This window comes from Camarhynchus parvulus, chromosome Z, assembly GCF_901933205.1.
Source record: "Camarhynchus parvulus chromosome Z, STF_HiC, whole genome shotgun sequence".
NCBI lineage: Eukaryota > Metazoa > Chordata > Aves > Passeriformes > Thraupidae > Camarhynchus > Camarhynchus parvulus.
The window spans coordinates 47,653,916-47,674,471 of NC_044601.1; the positions used below are offsets into that span (position 1 = coordinate 47,653,916).

The window sequence follows — 20,556 nt, forward strand, 5'->3', positions numbered from 1 at the left end:
TGACCATACAAAAAGCAGAAAAGGCCTTGGCTCTGTGCAAGCCCTACTCTGCAGTAACAAAAACATCTGTGTATTATCAACCCTGTGTTCAGCACAAACCCAAAACACAGCACTGAGACAGACACTGAGAAGAAAATTTGCTGTAGTCCAGCCAAAACCAGCACAACTGCAGAATGCTTCCCCTACTGTTCTCATGTTAAATTGCTTTGTGTTTCTTTCACTATGTTGATCAGTGTGAGAGCTACCAAGGATGCAGAAAATTAGTAGTACAGATTAGGTAAAAACTCATAAGAATTGCTCTCAATTAAGAAGAGAAATTTTTAACAGCATGTACTGAAATATGTCCAAAAGTGATTATATGGTTTTGAATTATCACACATTGAGTATTTTACATGAAGTTTTAACATAAATTGTTGAAATTCAAGGTCTTTGTTTTACTTTTCATGGGGAGCTATTATGTAGCTAGGATATCTGCCCATGAATCATACAGCAGTACTAATTTCCCATTTCTTTTGCACCTGAAAGCTGAATAAAGTGGTGGGGTACCCCTAAAACAGAGCAGGTAACTAACAGCATCTGTAGTGTATGCTCTTTGTAGGGCAAAGGGTACAGCTGTCAGATGCTAAGGTCCTTTATCAGGCAGATACTAGTGCAACTGGGTGAAGTACTCAGCTGCTGTAACTTGGTGAGCTGATGCTTTTGGAGATGGTCTGTGTGTCTCTTTATGTCTTTATTCAGTTTTTCTATATATTGAGTATTTAAATTTTGGAACATCTGTTTTTAAGAAAAAAATTATGAAGGTGTGAGTAATTTTCACGGTTCGTGGAGAAAGGGAAGTTCTTAGGTGTGGTCACATTTGACACTACCTTAATTTTAAAAAAACCAGACATTTCCCACAGTGACTTTCCTTACCTCAAAACCCACCAAAGTTTTGCCTTTTGACAGCGAGGAAATCCTTGAAAAATGTCAAATTCCTGGAAAAATGCTAATATCGTGCCTGAACAATAAACATTATCCATCTTATATGGAAAATTGGAGAGTTCAAGAGAATCAGTCCTTTTGTCTTGAAAAGTACCCTGTAGGTCGCTCCAGTTATGCAATCAGTATGTCATTTACTGTTCAGGTCAAATTAGTAACTTAATATGGATGCAAAGTGATAAAATGGCATAACAAGACATTTTTGTGTAGCAGAGGACTCTAGCATATGCATGATACATTAATGATTGTAAGGTTTCTGTGTTCACTGAAGGACTTACTGGAGTTTTCAGACTAATAGTTGATATACAAAAATGCATACAGGAGTACAAAATATAGCAGAAGAAACTTAAATTAGAAGTTGCAAGAATTGATCAGCTGATCTTCTGTCTAGCAGTCTTATATGGAATTAAGTGTAGTACACAGAACTATTTGCGTTAAATTGTACTGTGAAATCCCTATCAATGGATAATGGTGCAGGTGCTAAAGCTTACACGTTAAAAAAACCAAAAGGGATAGGACAAACGTATTTATTAAGTCTAGTAAGTCTGTTTCAGATAAGAGACAGCAGTGTGGTTTAAGTTGTGCTACAGGCTGTGCTAGAGGCTGGTGAATCCTTTTGGGAAGATATCACTGCACTGCCTGTTTTGTTTCACTGTCCTGGATTTTTGCAATATTTTCCCAAAACAGGATATTGACTAAAATGGATCATTGGTTTAATTCAGTACAGATACCTTTCTAGTTTACTACAGTTATATTTAAATACCCAAGGAACCCATTTGTAGCTGTTCGTTACAGACTCAGTTTTACACTTGAAGATAACACCATAATGTACAGAACATGCTAGCAAATATTTTATTAAATGTATCGCTAAAGAGGTTGGGTATTTTTGCTTGGTAGACATCCCTCTTTATTGACTGACTGTCTATAATATGAAATTGGACATTTCTTCTGAATAATGAGGTAGACAGATCACAAATCTCCATTAAAATTTACCATTACTTTCATCCAGTATCTGAGAGAAATTACCATGTATACGTAATTTGAGCAGGTAAAGAATTTGGATGTGTCCCTTAACTCTTCTGCATGCAGGTTGTTGAAGTGTGTGAATTCCCTCCAGCCTCAGCACATAAGATTCCCTTACATGCTGGTATTTCTTAAATAAGATCTGAATGGCTGACTGTATTGAACAGATAAATCTTGTTTGACTGAATGAAAGAGAATGGTTGCAGTTCACTTTGGTTGTGTGTTACTTTTCTATTCAAACATATAATACAAATGAGTACTGAAATATATATAAGTATTTTAATCTGTGTATTTTCTCCTGTGAAGGACTCCAGAAAAAACAGAACAACTAAATTGTCATTACAGGATGAGCAGTGCATGTATTTATCCCTGTTTGCACATCCTTTCACATTTTTTCCTCCTTTTACAGGTTTCCTCCTTTCACATTTCTCCTTTTACGGTTTTAAACTGTAGCTTTCTAGATGCCTACTTCTAGACTTGGGATTGAAGATACGAGAATTCTAATTTAATTATGTACCTTCAGAGAATCAAGTGGTAGAGTAAAAGAGTGTGAGGAATGTTTCACACTACGCACTGTATGACTTGACACTTGACAGTTGCAAAGTGTAATTCAATGCAAATAGAAAATTTGCAAATTGCAGTTGCAAAATATAATTCAATGGATTTATTTCATTGCCACGTAGAAAAAAAGTCAGTTGTTAAAGGCATCCTAAAGTGTGTGTCTGATCAGGACATATCTTAGGGACTTGATCTATTCAATTTTAACATGTTGTATTTACTGTACCGGACAGTATCTAGAGATTATCATAAAATTTGTGGTTTTCTTCTCATAATTATCCTGGAGTTGTATGGTTTTTGTTTGTTTGTTGTTTTCTCTTTTTATTTAGATGCAGAGCCTGAAAGGTGGTACAGAAGCATTAGCCCATTTGGACCACTTAGAAGCTGATTACTATGATCTACAGCTTCAGTTATATGAAGTGCAGTTTGAGATCTTGAAATGTGAAGAGCTGCTACTGACAGCACAGCTTGAAAGCATCAGAAGATTGATGTCAGGTGCTTCATTTATTTCAATTAATACAAATCTGTGAAAGATAATTTTCTTCCTAGGAGTCCCAGGAAGCCTGTGGGAATGAAATGAGAACAGATTCTTTGCCATGTGAAGAGCTGCAAAAGTACTGTTAAATTATAATTTACACCTGTTTATAAGGCATATACATACACATAAAGAAGGTCTGGTATGGTTCTCTTTGCCTGTATTTGGAAATTTGCATATAAGATATGCAAACTATGTATGTTTTGAAGAACTAAGATCAGGGAGGAGGAGATGCCTTAATTACTGGACTTGTCTGAAAATACGCAATACTCATTGATATTACTCATTTCTTGAAAGTGATTGGCTTTCAAAAGCTATATCTGCAAATGGGATTCCATTTGCTACGCTTGAAGCTCATATTGTTATCTCAGATTCAGAGCAGCAATGAAAACCTTATGCTTCCAGAACTATCCTACTACATTTCGTGTGCTTAGAAACTGTGGAAACAGTACATGTAAATCATTCAGCATTTTTCAATCCAGTTCTGTCCTTTAGACCTTTCTATCTTTAATGTTTGTATTTAAGCAAGCTTTGTTTTACTGTTCTTAGAGTGTAGGGGTTGAATAAAAAATTTGCTGTGGATAGAAAATTCTCCTAAGAGAAGTTTGAAGCTGGATTGTATTTTGAGTTGCCACTGGAAAAGGAGAAAACAAAGGTATCACAGATTTGTCTCACTGTAACATTAATCTCCACCTTTATGGCTTCTGATGGAAACAACTATAACTATGCTTGGAACATAAGGGTTGGAAACTTTGTAAATAGGTTACAGAAATATGGCAGCTTTGACTGGGTAGAGAATTAGTTAGTGCTTTTGGGGTAGATAGATTTTGGACTGGGAAATCAGACATGTAGTTTTGGTACTGAAGACATCTGCTCACTTATGAACTGAAAGAAATCCCCTGAACAGGAGATAGAGGAGACGTGTATCAAAATCCTTTGTCTTTGGTGTAGTGATAGTAAAACGTCTGGGCTGTCAGAGACTAAGCTGTAAAAATGTCACAGGGCAATATAATTTGTCATTCATGTTTTCTCCAGAAATCTTAGAAAAGCCCTCAACCCACCACCTAATCCAAAATAAAACCCTCAGACACCTAAACCGTCACCCTGTTCCTTCCCTCATGGCAGCAAAACAGTTCACCATTCTGCTTCCTTTGCTATTTTAAATTTGTAAGATACTGCTTATTAATAAATCCAAAACTATCCCATAGGACAGAAGATGAAAAATACAGTTCCTAAATGTCTGGGAAGTGTTCAACACATGAAATTACCTTCTCAGGTGGATAGAACAATTAATGTGAAAAATAATGTGATATGCGAGTGACTACATACGTTTGAGGCTATTCAATACCAAATCTGAATTCAAGCATCTAAAACATTTAATGGTCTTTTAATATGTGTTGTTTCCTATGATGTCAAAAGAAAAGCATGGTCTGTTAAACTTTCTTTTTGAAGTGTGCTGATAGTAAAGTAAGAGACTTTGATTTTGCACATCTGTATTATTTGAAATTCATGTGTGTAAGCTGAGTAGATGCTGTTGCTTCTCTCTAGTCTGACTGTAGTGGTTCTGCAGAGATAGTTCAGAGAATTCTCAACTAATGTTTTGAGAGCATGGTTTGAATTGACTGCAGTTGGCTGTGACTTGGAGGAACATCTTTGCAAATTCAGCAAAGGATCTGAAAGGATTGAGTGATCATAGATTGTCATATTGTGAGCAGCACTAGTCATTAAGCAAATACCTGCATTGAAATTGAAAAAGCATGACTTTATTAGGTAGAATTTACAATTTATCTTATTTGTATGAAGTGTGAGTACATTCTTGTCAAAATGGTTTTGTGATGAGTGAACTTCTATATTTCTGGTTTTAACTTTGCGTTAAAGTCTTGTGAAGCAAAATTCAGGTGTAAATTCTCCCATTTTATAACTGCATGGTGAAATATAATTGTCAGCCATGAGTCGTCTTCTTACTCAGTGGTATCTCAAAGGGAGTTCCAGTGACATGACAGTTACATATTGGTGAAGCTTTACAGGGTTTTTATTTTTTAAACTGAGTGCTGAAGTAAAGGGACTGTTTGGTATATTTTATTAACTTTCCTTTTAAGGTGAATATCTTGTTGTGCTTTATTGTCTGGTCCTGCCATGGCTTCTGCTGAGCTGAAATCAGCATGGCAGTTGGAATTCTGGTTGCAGCAGAGACTGTACACACAAATTACATGAAGTGACAACTTCATGACAACAGCTTTTAAAATGGACTGTGTACTGAGGAAAATCCTGTGCCTGTCCCTAAATAATCAAGTAGCTGAAGTAGGAGAAATTACAGTCCTTTGAAAGTAGTTGAAAAATTCAAAAAAAGAAAGTTTGATGTTGCTGTGGAATAGACACTTGACAGACATGCCAGCTGCATCTGCCTGTTTCAGACAGCAGTAATGCATTTCCTTCTTTCTGTATGACGAGTATATCCTACTTTGTATGCCAGTGGAATAAGAACAAGAGGTCTTCACTGCTTCTTCATCCCAACATCTTCAAGGATTTATAATCACCACACTTTCCTTCTTGGCAAGAGAACAGAAGGCAGCATTTAAAGATGAACTCGGTGTTATTCCAAATGCTTCACTCAGGAAGCTAAAAATCATGTGTTCATAAAACTATTAGTAATTACCTCCTTTTCAGGCCTATAATGCTTTGAAGGATTGCCTTGAAGTTGCTCTCCCTCCCGCCCAGGAGCAGTGACTGGGACATCAAAAACCTGTGAGAGGATTTTTGGTGTCCTGTTGTCTGAGTACCTTACATGAAATTACGAGTTGGTTGTAACAGAAGAATCTCATACCGAGGACTTCAGATAGTCTTGTCTATCCTGAACTTCATGGTGAAGACCAGAGAAAATTGCTACACACCTTGGGTCCCTTGAGAGACCCAAAGACATGCATGGGCATTGTGTTCAAATTTGGCTACACGTTATAGCTGTATGTTTAAAATTGCATTTGTGTTGTAATACTCTGAGCTTGCCTGAATAGCAGGCTGATCTTCACTGGTATTGATTTCTGTTCCTCATAAAGACCTTAAAGCTGCACAGTGCCTTGCTGTGTAATGTTTTTCCTCTGACCTATTGATTTTTGGTTGTAGTCCTCTGAAAGGGCTGTGGCATTCTTCTGCATCATATCTTGCAAGTCAGTGGGAGGGTTGTTGTTGAGGAAAACAAAATGTTAATCAAATGCAAACCATTGATTTGATTTTTTTTTTATTGCTGACATCTTTAAAACAGAGAAGAGAGATGAGGTGGTGTATTATGACACTTACGAAAGTATGGAAGCCATGCTTGAAAAAGAAGATATGGCAACATCTGTACACTTGCAAAAAGAGGAGCTGCAAAAGTTACAACAAAAAATCCGCCAGCTGGAAGCAAGGCGTGGGCGTATTTCAGCCAAGAAAGCATACCTCAGAAATAAGAAGGTACTGTTTAATTGCTTGTTTTTTGGACATAATTAGCAAGTTTAATCAAACTTCAAAAGGTTTCCTTGCAGATACAAATTTTCCAGAATTCTTGTGGATTACATTCATTGTTTGCTAAAAGCTGTTTTGCAGAATACAAAATAAAATAGCATGTATTATTATATTGATACATTAAAGATTCTGTTTACCTTTCTTGTAGCTGTAAAGGAACCTTCAATTACTTTGAAGTCAACAAATAAACTTATTTCTATTAAATAATCAGAATACTTTCATGCTAGAATGAATATTTTTATGGGCAGTAAAAGTATGGGCATAGTTTTGTATATGTTTGCCAAAAAGAACTTTCAAGCATATTTCTCACTAGGGAGTTCTATTTTCATTCTCTTACCATCCTTTTAAACTTATGTCATGTGTTGTTGATACTCTGTGTTTGGCAGATCTATATGAAATGCACTCTGTATTCTTTATTTGTAATTCTGGGTGTGCTATTTAGGTCAAAGTTTTGGGAGACCATTGTAATAATTGTTAGAAAATCAGTTCCACCCCATACTATGTGCTGTAAAACTATGCAGAAATGTCAGTTGACAGGCCTCATTCTGGATTAGAGTGATTGGTTGGTTTGGTTGTGTGGTTGCAGTCATACCCTTTATGTGAAAATGACCCCTTCATATAAAGAGTTCTAGCAGATTGACAGTAAACCCTTCAGGTTTTGCCTTCCCTTCATAACTAATATATCTATTTCTGTATCTAAATCTGAAGCATAACAGAGCAAATGAAAAGCTGTTGATATATTTTATGTATTCTATTTTTTGTATTTTGTCAACCACTGCCTGGTTTCTAGTTAACCCAATATGGAGAAGACTGCAAATGAAGTATTAGAAGAGAGGTCTCCTGTTAGCCAATTATGTGAAGTAGCTTGCTTTGTCATTGTGTTTGTTTTACGTGAGTTTGTAAAGAGAAAAGGTATCAGGAACATTGCTAGTATTTTAAGAGAATTTACCTGTCGTGTTATGCTAACTTACACAGGCTATAGTATAATAAGATATTTTCTCCTGGGTACGAAAAGACATTGCTGGCACCTTACAAAGTAGACAAACCTGTTTAAAAGTGATAGCCTTTTTGCTGTTTTTTGCTTAACTTATTGAAGTTCACAGATCAAGAAGAAACCCTGAAGTAGGAGTAGAGATTTTTTAGCTTGCCATATATCTGTATAATGAACTAGTCACCTTCAGTGGCTCATTTCTTTCAGTGTTGTGCTATGATAGAATACCTTTTTAAGCTGAAGGAGTTGGTTTTGGCTGTAGCAGGAGTATCAGCATGCCTGGTTATGCACTTGACAAGATGCAGAGCTGTGTGTGGTAGTGGTGCTTTTCTGCATCTGCATGCAGGAGTGGTACACTTACATCTTGTCAACATTGTGCTGGGATAGCTGTAGCTATGCTGCTTTCAGGACCTGAGGTAATGTCTCTGTGTGGAACTTGGGCATCACATTGCTCTCAGAGCTAGTTCCAGATTTCATACTTATGTCATTGCCCAGCATAACATTCTCTGTAGTTGAGTGCTGCAGGGAGATATTTAGCCTCTAAGAAAAATCACAGAGTAGAACAATGGGTGTTTAAATTTACAGGAGAAAATAAATGATCTTTATTTGAGCAGAAAGAAAGGGCAGAGTCTGTTGTGTGCCATTGTGTAGCACTTGGGCAGAAAAGAATATGGCCATTTTTTAGCTTCTCTTCTTACTGCTGGATAACACAGTCCTAGTAAGCTTTCTGGCAATTACCTGAAAATCAAAGCTCATAGATTTGTCTCATCTCTTTAAGCAATCTGCATTTTCAATGGCCTTTCTAGTGATACTGTAAAACATTCATTAATGTTATTTAAGGTGCCTGATGTGAGTACTTCTGTTTGTGGGGAAAAAAAGTATTCTTGCTCTGAACTGTTTGGAGGTTAAGTATGCAGAACTGAGATACAGATGGGATACAAAAGCAGACTGTAGATGGTGAGAATGAGGGCAGTGATGACTGAATGCTATGTGAAGAAAAGTGACTTTTTGAGGGTGAATATGGAAAGTACATACTGTGTGGTAAATCTCTGTGTCTGTCTCAATTAAGAAACATTTATTGTTGAACTGAGATGAGAGTGTACTTAATGCTTTTCAGATTGTGTTTCTGACTTGGCGTGTTTCAGCAAAGTATCTTAAAACAGGCTTTTAAACTGGTGTTCTGTTTTTTGGATTGGATTGGTGGGATTTTGGTGGCGTATTGGTGGGATTTTTCCTTCTTTTTTGTTGTTTTTTTTTTTTTAAGCTTGTCAGTTCTGTAGGTGAAAACAAAAAGTAAGCTATGCATTAAGTGGTGTACAGGACAGTCTTGCAATATGTTTAGAAATTACAGTCTTTTCTCATTATCAAGATTTTGGCAGCAGATATCAAGATTAAGGAAACAATAGGAAATTTTTCTCTGTCATCAGTTTTATTTTTTGGAAGAAGGTAATTTCATCATCCAGGTATTTGAAAATTTTTCTATTGAGGAGAAAGCACTATGAAAGGAAATCAATTTCTCTTCGTAGAGTAAGACGATTTGTAATTTAAATATAAGCTTCAGTGACTATAGTCTCTATTTTGTTTTTCAGATATTCCTTCCCTAATTTTGCAGATTATATATCAGTTTTTCAGTGATGTTGTCAAATAATCATAGCAAGCTTTTATTTAGAAACTTCCGTTAAAGGAGTATTACAAACATAATTCAGTCATGACTCTTGAATAACTGAACTGGCATTTTAAAAATTCATGATTTTACAGAGTTTGATGTTTTTCCACTGTACTACCATGAGTATAAACTCTTCATTCTCTTTTTTTTAATACAAATCTCTTTGCATTTGTTAAACAATCATTTTCTGATGTTCCTTTGTGTTGGTGACAGTGAGTTATTAAAAAATAAATTTTTAGTAGCAGTTTAACCTTTTTTCCTTACTTCTAGAGAGCTAGCTGTAGATTTTTCATGCAGGAAATTGCTATTGTTATGCCAGTCTACCCCCTGCTGGCTACACATTAGTATTAATTAGATTATCATATGGAACAAACAGCTGATTTATTAGGGAGCTAGATTTATAGCAAGGAATCAAGGTGAAAAAAAAGGTATAGAATGTATCGCGAAAACTCTGAAAAAACAAACTTGTGATGAAATCAAGTTACTTTGCACCCAGAAAGAGTATTCCTTATCACAAGCAGAGTGGGAGAAGCAACTGGTTGGTGAAGCTGTTTGGGGTGTGTTCATAATGTGTGCTTTCATCTAGGAAACTTCCTCACATGCTTTTGTGTTCATTTAATAGGGCATCTTTAGAAAGTCACATTTTAAAGCACAGCCCATGCCAAAATAGGTGTTATGAAGATGCAGTGACAGCTGGGATAGGATTACTGGTATTCTGTTATTAACTTCTATTACAACAACAGCAGCATAAGACTGTAACTACACTGAATGCGTATAGTAAAATATGGTTTCTGCACATGTAAAGCTAGCCTTTTAATTGGGATGTTAAAGCGGAAAGCAGGACTAACTGGAACTAGTTAGATATAATACGAATGCAGATCTCTTTTACATATATTCCACGTTACTAATCTTACACATTGTAGTTCGTGCAGTGACAGAGGTTGAAATGGTTCCTCAGCTCTCGGTTTTTGTCTCTTTAATAGAAGTACAACTTGATACTGTGAAATCAGTCAGTTGATTAAAGAAAGAATGGGTATTACTTCTTGTTGCTTTCCCAGTTCCATACAGTTGATCAACATATTTTCTGAGGTGTTGCTCTCACTGGACATAATTTCACAAGGCAGTGGTAAAATCATCCCTGAAAGTGTTTGAGAAGTGTCTGGATTTGGTGCTGGATAATGGTTTAGTGGCAACAGTGGCAGTGCTGGGTGGACAGTTGGACCGAATTATCTTAAAGGTCTTTTCCAAACTTGATGATTCCATGATGTGTCTGCTTCCCAGTGCTTAGAAGTAAGGACTACCTTGCATGTGCAATAGGCTGTGTATTCCTGCTCATACACCCACTTATTATGTTTGGTTTTGTTGTTTTGGTGTTTTGTGCCAGAGTTCATTGGTATATATTGAACTTGTCATCTGCTCCAATCATCCAGTTGGTTTTCTTACAGCTGCCATTTGGGTGTTTTTAATTTCATCCTTTATTTGAAGTCACTTAATCTTGTCTACAAGTAGAACCCTGCATTTGTCCCTCAGAAATTGCAACCTTTCCTTTTTTTCTTAGACCGTTTCTGTAATTAGTTAAGATGATTCAGATTTCTAATCCTGTCCTGCAACATGTTTTCAGCCCCTCCTAATAGTTTTTATTATTTCATGTGAAAGAGATCTAATTACATTGATTGTTTATTAAAACAAACTCAGCACGAAATACATTTTGGTCAGGTTTGTCTTCTTTACATATTTAAAATATCTTTCATTATTGCATTTAATCAGAAATGTTTAAATACTGATGCTGAAGTGAATACATTGAATTGTGCCCCCTTAGTATCTGAGACATGTCAAAAAACCCAAACCATGCTTAATTTACATTTTCTCATTATTTTATAATATTTAAAACCTAAATGGAGAATAAACTGTGAACTAATTAGGAGTATTATAGAAAGTTGTTCAGATTTTCTGTTAGTATTATGTAGCTTGCTGTGTCTTTGAAACACAGAGATGAAGTATTTTGTACTTTTCAGCTACAAATTAAATTGATTGACTGTTACAGGATTAACTCTTTTCACCAGGGGGAAAAAACCTCCAGAAAGAAATACAAAACCCAGCAATGTTTGGCTGTGTATATGTGTGGACTTGTTAGAGCAAGTCCAGAGTAGGTCCACAAAGATGATCAGAGGGTTGGAGCACCTCTCCTGTAATGACAGTCTGGGGTTGTTCAGCCTGGAGAAGAGAAGGCTCTGGGGAGACCTCAGTACAGCCTTTCAGAACATAAAGGGAGCTTATAAAAAAGAGAGAAAGTGCCTTTTGACATGGGCAGATATTTTACATGGACAAGAGGGAATAGTTTTAAACAAGGAGAGATTTGAATAGCTGTTAGAAATTTCTGGGGGTGGTGAGCTGCTGACACAGGTTGCCCCGAGAAGTTGTGGATGCCCCATCGCTGGAAATGTTTAAGGCCAGGTTGGATGGGGCCCTGAGCAGCCTGGTTTAGTGGAAGTTCCCTGTCTGTGACAGGGAGGTTGGCACTAGATGAGCTTCATGATGTCTTCCCACCTAAGCCATTCTGTGATATACCTCTGATGAAGGTGGACCAGTATTTCCACAGAAATCTTTGCTTTAGTCAGCTACCTATATACAGCAGCAATATTGATGGTTTTGCTGTCCTATACAGGAGCACTGGTTCCTTTTTTCGTGTGATCAAAGCATGTCCATAGACAACTTGCAGAACAGCTTTTTCTGCATTTTTAAGCATCCAAAATAGTGGTTTCTTTAATCCCTTCCCTCCTTATTTTTGTGCTTTACTTCATCAGCTCCCTCAGCAATGCTTTCAATGGCAAAGCTCTTTTCTGAACCTACACAGAAAGTCATACTAAATGATACTTGAGAGCCCCATCAGCTCCATGCTCTATCTGGAGTCACACTCCAAACTGCTAACTGTGCAACTGTGAGATTTGTTTATGACTGTACGTCTGACTTTGTTCTAGTTCTGCGTGGTGCTTGTAATTCCATTGCTCATACTGTCCAATTTCCTGGCCCTCGGTATCATCCAATGAAGTTGTCTGTCTACTTGAAGTAGAAATATGTGGTACATTCAAGAGTTAGTTATTTTCCGTGGGTGCAAATACATGGGGTTAAACAAGGGCTTTATGAAGTGTTGACAGATTGGTGATTTTTGCTACTCTTATATTGGTCCTGTAGAACAGACTTTCCAAGCAGCTGTCACTTGGATCTACTCTTTTGATAGTTAAAAATAATAGATTTGGGGTGGTCTGGCTTGTTTTTTTTTTTAGTTACAGTTCATTGTAAGTTAAATGAGCCTGTATGAAATAGGCTCTGCAGTTTCTATTTTTCTACCTGCCATTTGCTAAATATGACATAATGTAAATCTGTATTTAAATTGCATGCTTTATAGGTTGTGGTTTGTGTCCCTGCAGGAAATCTGTATTGCAAAGCATAATGAGAAGATCCAACAGCGTCACCAGAGCGAGAAGGAGTACAAAGTGCACCATACTGTTCAGCTGGTAAGTTTGAGTTTTCTGTTGTTGAGCTTAGCCTGTCATTAATAGCTTGCATTCCTCATTATACATTAATTACGGGAGCATTCAGAGTGATAGCTCTTTCAAAAGATGCTGTGTGTCCCTGACCTTTGCACCATGGATTTCTGTGTCATATTATGCTGGCAAGGGGGAGTATATAGTTGTACTAGGAAGACATGGGAACCAAGCAAGTAGAACAGTTCTTTATGCTAGGTTGACATTCTGTGTGTTTTGTTATGTTTATCATCATGTGCAGATAAATGATTCTGAACATCTCTGAATACCACGTTCGCTATGCTGATAGGAGTAAGGAAATCACACATATTTATTCTTGAATCTTAGTAAGCTCAGTTGCTACTTTTCTTCCTTCTACTAAAGCAATTACTGGAATTATGTTGTATAAACTTTTAGTTCCAGATGGATGCTCCATTATTTTTTTCATAGTCTTCTTGCAGAGAATAGACCAGCTGGTCTCTTATGCTGTACCTAATAGGCTTATCTTAAAGAATATTCAAATTTGGGACTAGGTCTTGGGAGCTGATATAGTATCAATATTTGATAAAGATCACTGACAAAGATGCATTGAAATCCAAGTCACTTTAATTCAGGCTTCAGTTAGGTTAGTGAAAGTGATTCTATTTCATCCTTATACATTTTTAACATTGATATTTTTGTCCAGGAAGTCAGCTGCATAATTTATTTTGTGGAAAGGCTACTTGTCAAAGGCAGTATGTATTGGAATATTCTTTCAGGAATTGAATTTTTTTTTTTATCAGTTCTTATAATAAGGCAGAGGAAGTTACTGTATGAACTGCAGGCCATTTATCAGTCTTACAAATAAGACTTGACAAAGCCAAAGGACTTCATTGTCTCTCAAGTACTGCAGAGCTTTATATTATGGTGTTGCCTGCTTGAATGATATAAAGAACCTTTGCTAATTTTTAATGTTTGTGTGGGATTTTTCTGGTAAAAGTGTGACTGAAAAATTCTAGCATTATGGTAAAATAGGCTTTAAATTACTGGATTTCATTAAGAATTTTGAAAAGATAACTCTTAGAAAACTTTGGAAAAGGGGAGTCCAAATTTGAAACCAACAACAATTGCAATTTTACTATTTTACTTAAAAGTGAAACAAAACCAAATACACAAATCGACCAAAACAAAAAAACATAAAGCCCCCTTGATTCTGAGACTGCTTCAGGAAAAAATTGATCTGAATGCATATGTAACATTAAGGTACAGTGATAGAACTACTTTTCTTCCTTTCTTTATGTTTCTGTTCTAACTTCTTTGGCCATTGTTCTTATTTTCTTTTACCATATGCTTCTCCTTCTCTTCACCTCTTTCTGTTTTCTGTCCTTACTATTTTTCAGACATGTTCTCATCTTTCTCTCCCTAATGCATCTATACTTCCTTCCTTCCAATCACAGGAGTTGGCTTTTTGTGAAGGACACCAGACCACTAGCTGACTTATGAAAATGGCAGGCAGACACTGCTTTTGTGGTGACTCAGTGAGAGTAAAAGGTTCACAAAAGTGATCAGAATTTCTGATTATGAAGATACGCTTTCAAAAGTAATATTAAATGCTGTGAGTCATCTTAAGAATTAAAGCTGCTGTTTTTGCTCAGGGTTTTTGCTTTGTGGTCAGCTGTTACATCACTTTTCGTTATAGCTTCTGAACTTGCATACCAGAATTTCACCTTCTGGTAATAAGCTTCCATTTCCAGTAAATTTGACTGAGGAGTGAGTGTTTGTTTCAAAGGTGTAGTAACTCTTCCTGAAATTCTGTAAGAAAGAATGATTAGTTAAAGGAGATGTACCCAAAGGTATGTTTTCCATGAGGTAAAATCTCTGCACAAGTGAAAACAACTGTACCAGGTGTGAGAAAGAGCTTCAGACCTTTACTTAAGTGCAATTACGTAAAATCAAGCTAGATTAAGTAACAAAAGCTGGAGTAAATACAAACTTATATTTACTGTTGTAAATGTGAGGATGAAAACATTTACTTAATTTGCTCGCTATTGGTTCAAAACTTTGTGATGCTAAGTTCTGTGAATTCTTGTACTTTGAGAATACTAATACAGCTTGTTTAAATGGACAGCCTTGTGATTTGGACTGTCATTTTGTTATTGGAATGAGGGGGAAATGATACTGCTCTGCTCTCTGGCTAATTTATATAATTTTAATTCAGTGGGACCTCTCCAAGTATAGCATTCTGTCACTTGTTATTTCTCATGTCTCAAAGTAACAAATCTGCCAAGTGTTCCTGTTCGAGATTGAAACATTTTTTTCCTGAGTTTTTCATTTCTTTGACAAAACAAACCAGGAAATGTGTACTATTTTTTAAGGGGAAGTCAGAAGCCAAATTTTGAGGTTACACTCATTTGAGAAGTATCTTTTAAAGTAACTCTTCACATTTAGAAGAGTTTTTTTTCTAATGAAGCCAAATACAGCGCTGGATGTAATGTTTACATGTCTTCCATATATTTTCTCAGAAACGAGATCAATTGCAAGATGAAGAGGAAAGAAAGAGCTCCTGGGTTAGTCAGGAACGACAGAAAACACTGGACAGACTTCGTACGTTTAAGCAGGTAACAGAAGAATAGTTTTTCTTTTCTGGCTGTTTTCTTTCCCAAAGAGCTTGTCACTCATTCCAGTAATGGCATTCACTTTCCTATTAGTGATTCTCTTTCATTATATAATTAACTGGTCTTTGGAAAATTCACAACAAAATATGGCATTGGTGGTAACAGATTACTCTAGCTGTTGCATTCCCAGTGACATAATAAGGTTCTATTTACTCTTACACCTATACCTTGTGACAAGACACTTGGCAAATATTCCTGAGAAGTATAATCTAAACAATACTTCCCACAAAGAACATTGTCATCTGACATGGCCCCTGCTGCTGATTACTAGAATACCTGCCCCCACTTACTACAATGGAAGCATCAGAAAGTGCATAGAAAGTGGAATGAAGGGGAAGGAATAAGGAAAGGGCTGAAAGTGAAAGAAAACAGAGACTGTATTAATTGGTGAAGACTTTTTGTTGTATACATTAAAAAAATAAAGGTATGAGAAGTTTCTTTGCTGGGAAGTTGTCTTCAGTGGTATTTCAGAAGTATATTCATGTCCTTATTGTTTGCAAGGCTCCTGAATTCTGTAACTTCTGTAAAATGAAGCAAATTTACTTATTTTAACCAGCAACTGTTCATGAGCTGACTTTTTCTATTAACATACTAAGGCTTTAGGCTATTGCTTTAGGCCTTCCACAATTATGAAAAAAATATTACATCTGTCTTTTGGAAGCAGCTTAATTTTTTGCTTTAAAAAGGCTATGGTTGAAACTAATATGAAAAGACTGATAATGAGGCAGCAAATTTAAGAAGTAAATTAAGGCTGAAAATCTTTGATGTTCTCAAGATACACCTTTTAAAACTGTTTGATTCACATATAAGGCCAGTGTATTAAGTCAGAACTGGTCTGCACTTGCAGAGGGAGCCATTGACCAGGTTTAGAAGAGGAAAGCAAGAGGGAATTTTGAATTTTAGTTTCCAGTAAAAAACCAGTCTTGAATGTGTAATCTGATTCTTAGTAAAATCGTAATTCTAAACTATGTATTTCACTGATTAGACTAATCAAATCGTGGCTTAAATAAGAATGAAAATTACAAATAATTTTTTGCGTAAAGCTGGGGATATATTTGCTTTGTTTTTACATACAGAGCAAAATGAAAATTGTTTGTCAGAAGTGACAGGTACGTAAAATCTAAAATAGTCCATTGCAAGAGCTTACGTAATTGTCAATACCTTATTCACTTTAGCGGTACCCTGGGCAAGTAATACTTAAATCAACCAGACTGCGGCTGGCTCATGCAAGAAGAAAATGTGCAGCCAGCTCAGTGCCCTGTGTCGAGCAGCCTCAATCTTTGCCAGCAACCATACAAATCCAAGAGAAGAGTGAGGAGGTGGAATTGGAAAAAGCAGTTCAGCCTTTGCAAGTGCAGGAATCCACAAGCCTAAAACAACTTCAAGATGTCTCCTTGCCTCCTAGTGGTGTTACCTCTGAACTGCCCCATGTTAGCACTTCTCCACTCACCAATGACCAGCTTCAGCCAGAGACTGCTACTGGAGTACAGCTTCCACCCCCTTTGCCTCCTCCACCTCCACCTCCACCTTTGCCCTCCAAGGAAGATGCCACCAAATCCTTAGAGAAAAGTGACAGCTTTGTTAAACGTCAGAGTGTGGAGAAGGGAGTCCAGCACTCTTCTGGTGTCCCACCAGCACATCTGTTTGATAGCAGTCAGCTAGTCAGTGCCAAGAAGAAGCTTAAGAAGACTGGTGATCTAGAGGGTTTACAGAGGAGGAGAGGTAATGTTTTAATTTCTGCATATTTAATTCAAAATTTGTTATTATTAATTTAAACATTGCAGTGCACATCAGTTCATTTTTTGAATTATTCTGTAGGAAAATGTATGCTGTGATTAATTTATTATTAATGGGAAAGTTGTTAAATCCTTTTTAGCTGAGAGATACTGGCAACTCTAACACCAGGGCTTTTACGACAGCATGGCATATTTGTTCAGTGGGAAAACACGTATGAAATTGAGTCTACATTATCCCATGTTAGACTAGATAGAAAATGGACCTAAATGCTGTTGAAAAGAATATTTATGTATCTACTTACTGCTAGCCCTGTAAATACTCTATGTTTCACCTGAAGATGCAGTGTTCTATTTAATAACAGAATAACAATAATTTTTATGTGGTCCTATTGTTTATTTTACTGACTTGCATTTTATCTTGCAATTTTTTATAAAGCACCTATTGTGTGTGCAGTTTTATATGCATCATAATGTGACAAATATAAATTCAAATCAATTATCCCTCTTAAGAATATTGTTCATGTCTGCAGCAGCACTCTGCACTGAGATGTTCCAAGTTTCTGAGTGGCTTCAGAAATTTGTCTCTGTACAACAGACAGGGACATTACAGTCCGTCCTTCCTCCTTCAAATGTGCAATACTGTATTCTTTTATATTTCTCTTTTCATTGTGTCTTTGCTGTCTAGGCCTTTAGTAGGACAGACAAAGCTTATTCCTAAAAGCAAAACAGGTTTTAAAAAACATATTGTACAATATACAAAAAAGAACCTGGGGATACATACGTGTTGATAGAGAGGTGCTGCACAAATTACGTGCCAGTGTATGCAAAGTGTTCAAACTTTATTATACTTTATTATAATGCATTCTCTGAGGTGAAGATCTTTCCCACTCATGGCTCTTACAAGAGCAAAAGCGTGATTTTTATTTTTGCAGAAAACTAGTTTCAAAATTAGGGATAAAGGAAGGATTTGCCATAAAGAACTATCTCTGACTTCTTTGTTTTCATTAATTATAAAGGAAGACAATTTTTATAACTGTGCTGGGACTAGATGCCAACAAATACATGAACCCAGAGAAGCGACAAAATGCATGCTCTTGCAATTGACTATATTGCTGCTTCCCTTGCTGGCTTGTGGAAATAGTCATGCAATAGGTGAAATTAGCCCAAAAATGCAAGTGGTAAGAATGGATCCCACAGTCCAGTATGTAAGACATGTACTCATTACCCGAGTTCTAAAGTAAAAATCGATGATGCAGTAAACACTTTCATTATGTTGAAATCCTTGTAGTTTATTTGACTTTCCTGACTGCAAACAGAAAAGCCACATTGTTCAGAAAGTTTTTCTTCCTGATAGGAAGTTAAATGGTTACAAAAATTACAACTGTCTGTATAAACCAGCTTTGCCCTGGTAATGAGATTATTTAGAAGCTAAAACAATATTGGAGCTACCATTATACTTATAGTAGGAGACTATCATATTAATAGTATGCAGGCACTTTTTGGTCTTGAGGAAATAAATATTAAAACTGATAAAATTTTGTGAAAATAATACTGAAGGTCTTTTGATTTGCTGCAGTGAGTTCCCCAATGGATGAAGTGCTGGCTTCCTTGAAACGTGGCAGCTTTCATTTAAGAAAAGTTGAGCAGAGAAGTCTCCCTCCTTTTCCTGATGAAGATGATAGCAATAACATCTTGGCACAGATCAGGAAAGGGGTGAAACTGAAGAAAGTACAGAAAGATGTTTTGAGAGAATCCTTTACAATTCTGCCTGATACTGACCCTCTGACAAGGAGCATCCATGAAGCATTGCGAAGGATTAAGGAAGCATCACCTGAGTCAGAGGATGAAGAGGAGAGTTTGCCTTGCACAGACTGGGAAAACTAACCTGTAATTAAGCTACGTTTAAAGATAATATTTCTACAACAGTTTTTTATAACAGTGGCAGCTAAGCCTCAGGTTGTGCATTCTGGGAGACTTTAGTAGGAATGTGACTAAACTGTCTGACATCCAGTGTGATAAAAATGCACATATGAATTGAGTACCACTGACTTTTCAAAGAATTTAAGGTTTATAATAAGGAAAACCTCTTTTTAGACAGTATGTTAGCCTTTTACTGTTCCAGTACTTCTGTTGAATATTGACAGGATGACTTAATATAAAAGCTCTATTTTATTTAGTCAGTTTGAAGGGACAGTTGCCAGTTTACCTAAAAAGTTTAAAAAGCAGCACAGTCACTCTGGGACACATCTTATACTTACTTTCTGAATATTTCTAGCCTTGTAAAAATTGGGTATGTCTTATTTCAGACTGAGTAACTTGTAAGTGAAGGACAGTTAGGTTTGAATGCTGAACACATTGAAATCTCATGGGTTACCCTGAGTGGCTGACTTCTTATGGCTTGGTTTCAGTCTCTAAAATCTGACTTAATTGAATTTTCAGGCTGTAAACAGTAAATACACAATTTATACTTCTGCTAGTCATATGACTTCCATGAACTTGCATTAATACTAAGCTACAGTGCCTGAAAGTACAGATATCAGACTTCAGCAGATGAAATTAATGATTTCAGAACCAACCAAAAATTGGCAAGAGATCAATTTTCAAAATAATAGCTGCATCAGTAGCACGAAGATATTTGTGACCACAGCGGCAGCATAGGGTGCTTCTCTGTGGTGGCTCTCTCATGTTACACATGAATGAACTTGAGTATCAGTGAAGGTTCCCACTAAACCTAAAATCTGAGAAACCAGAGGCATGACAATCTGAAAAGAAATTAAAAATCTGTTTAGAAAGGCTGTTTAAACAGAATGGAAGACAAATATTTGTAATCCTTGCAACACAGTTAGCAGTAGAAAGAATATAACCTTTTTGAATGTTCACAGTCCAGCATTTCTACCCTGGTTAGTTGTTACCATAGCTGGAGAGTGACTGTTGGTAAAGTGCTACAGCTGTTTAAAAACTGATTCTGACTTGGCACATCGTCTGCTGAATGTTCTTGTGATTATGAAGTACTGTCTCAATCTGTTGCATTGGTGTGGTATTTTCAAATTATAATATTTTAATTTTTTGAAAAGGACAATAAATGCTGCGTTCAGTTCCTCACAAACTAGCCATTGGCCACCCTAATGATTTCACACTGTTTAATTATGGCTTGCTCCTTCTATTCCATACCAAATGTACTGCTAGTTTTGGAGTTGAAACTCCAGGAGTGGAGATGTACTTAACTCTTGCTGAAACTCCAAGTAAAAATAATTTTTCTTTCATGTAACTTCTTTCTATCCTTGCATATTGAAAACTCCCACTACCACAGCTCTTCAGAAATCAAGTGACAGCTATAAGAAAAGACATGTCTTGGAACTAACTTGGCTTTCTTAGTTCAATTGCAATTAGACT

General features: G+C 36.4%; 1 protein-coding gene across 1 annotated transcript in view; it reads left to right on the top strand.

Annotated features, from left to right (window-relative positions):
* The window catches only part of JMY (junction mediating and regulatory protein, p53 cofactor), a 65,490-nt gene that overhangs the window by 37,826 nt on the left and 7,108 nt on the right, over positions 1 to 20,556 (top strand). Inside the window, exons 5-10 of the mRNA XM_030968008.1 lie at positions 2,889 to 3,054; positions 6,354 to 6,541; positions 12,678 to 12,764; positions 15,275 to 15,370; positions 16,603 to 17,149; positions 18,740 to 19,050. Coding sequence (XP_030823868.1) covers positions 2,889 to 3,054; positions 6,354 to 6,541; positions 12,678 to 12,764; positions 15,275 to 15,370; positions 16,603 to 17,149; positions 18,740 to 19,047 — 1,392 coding nt within the window. The 3' untranslated portion in view covers positions 19,048 to 19,050. The remainder of the gene's footprint in view (positions 1 to 2,888; positions 3,055 to 6,353; positions 6,542 to 12,677; positions 12,765 to 15,274; positions 15,371 to 16,602; positions 17,150 to 18,739; positions 19,051 to 20,556) is intronic.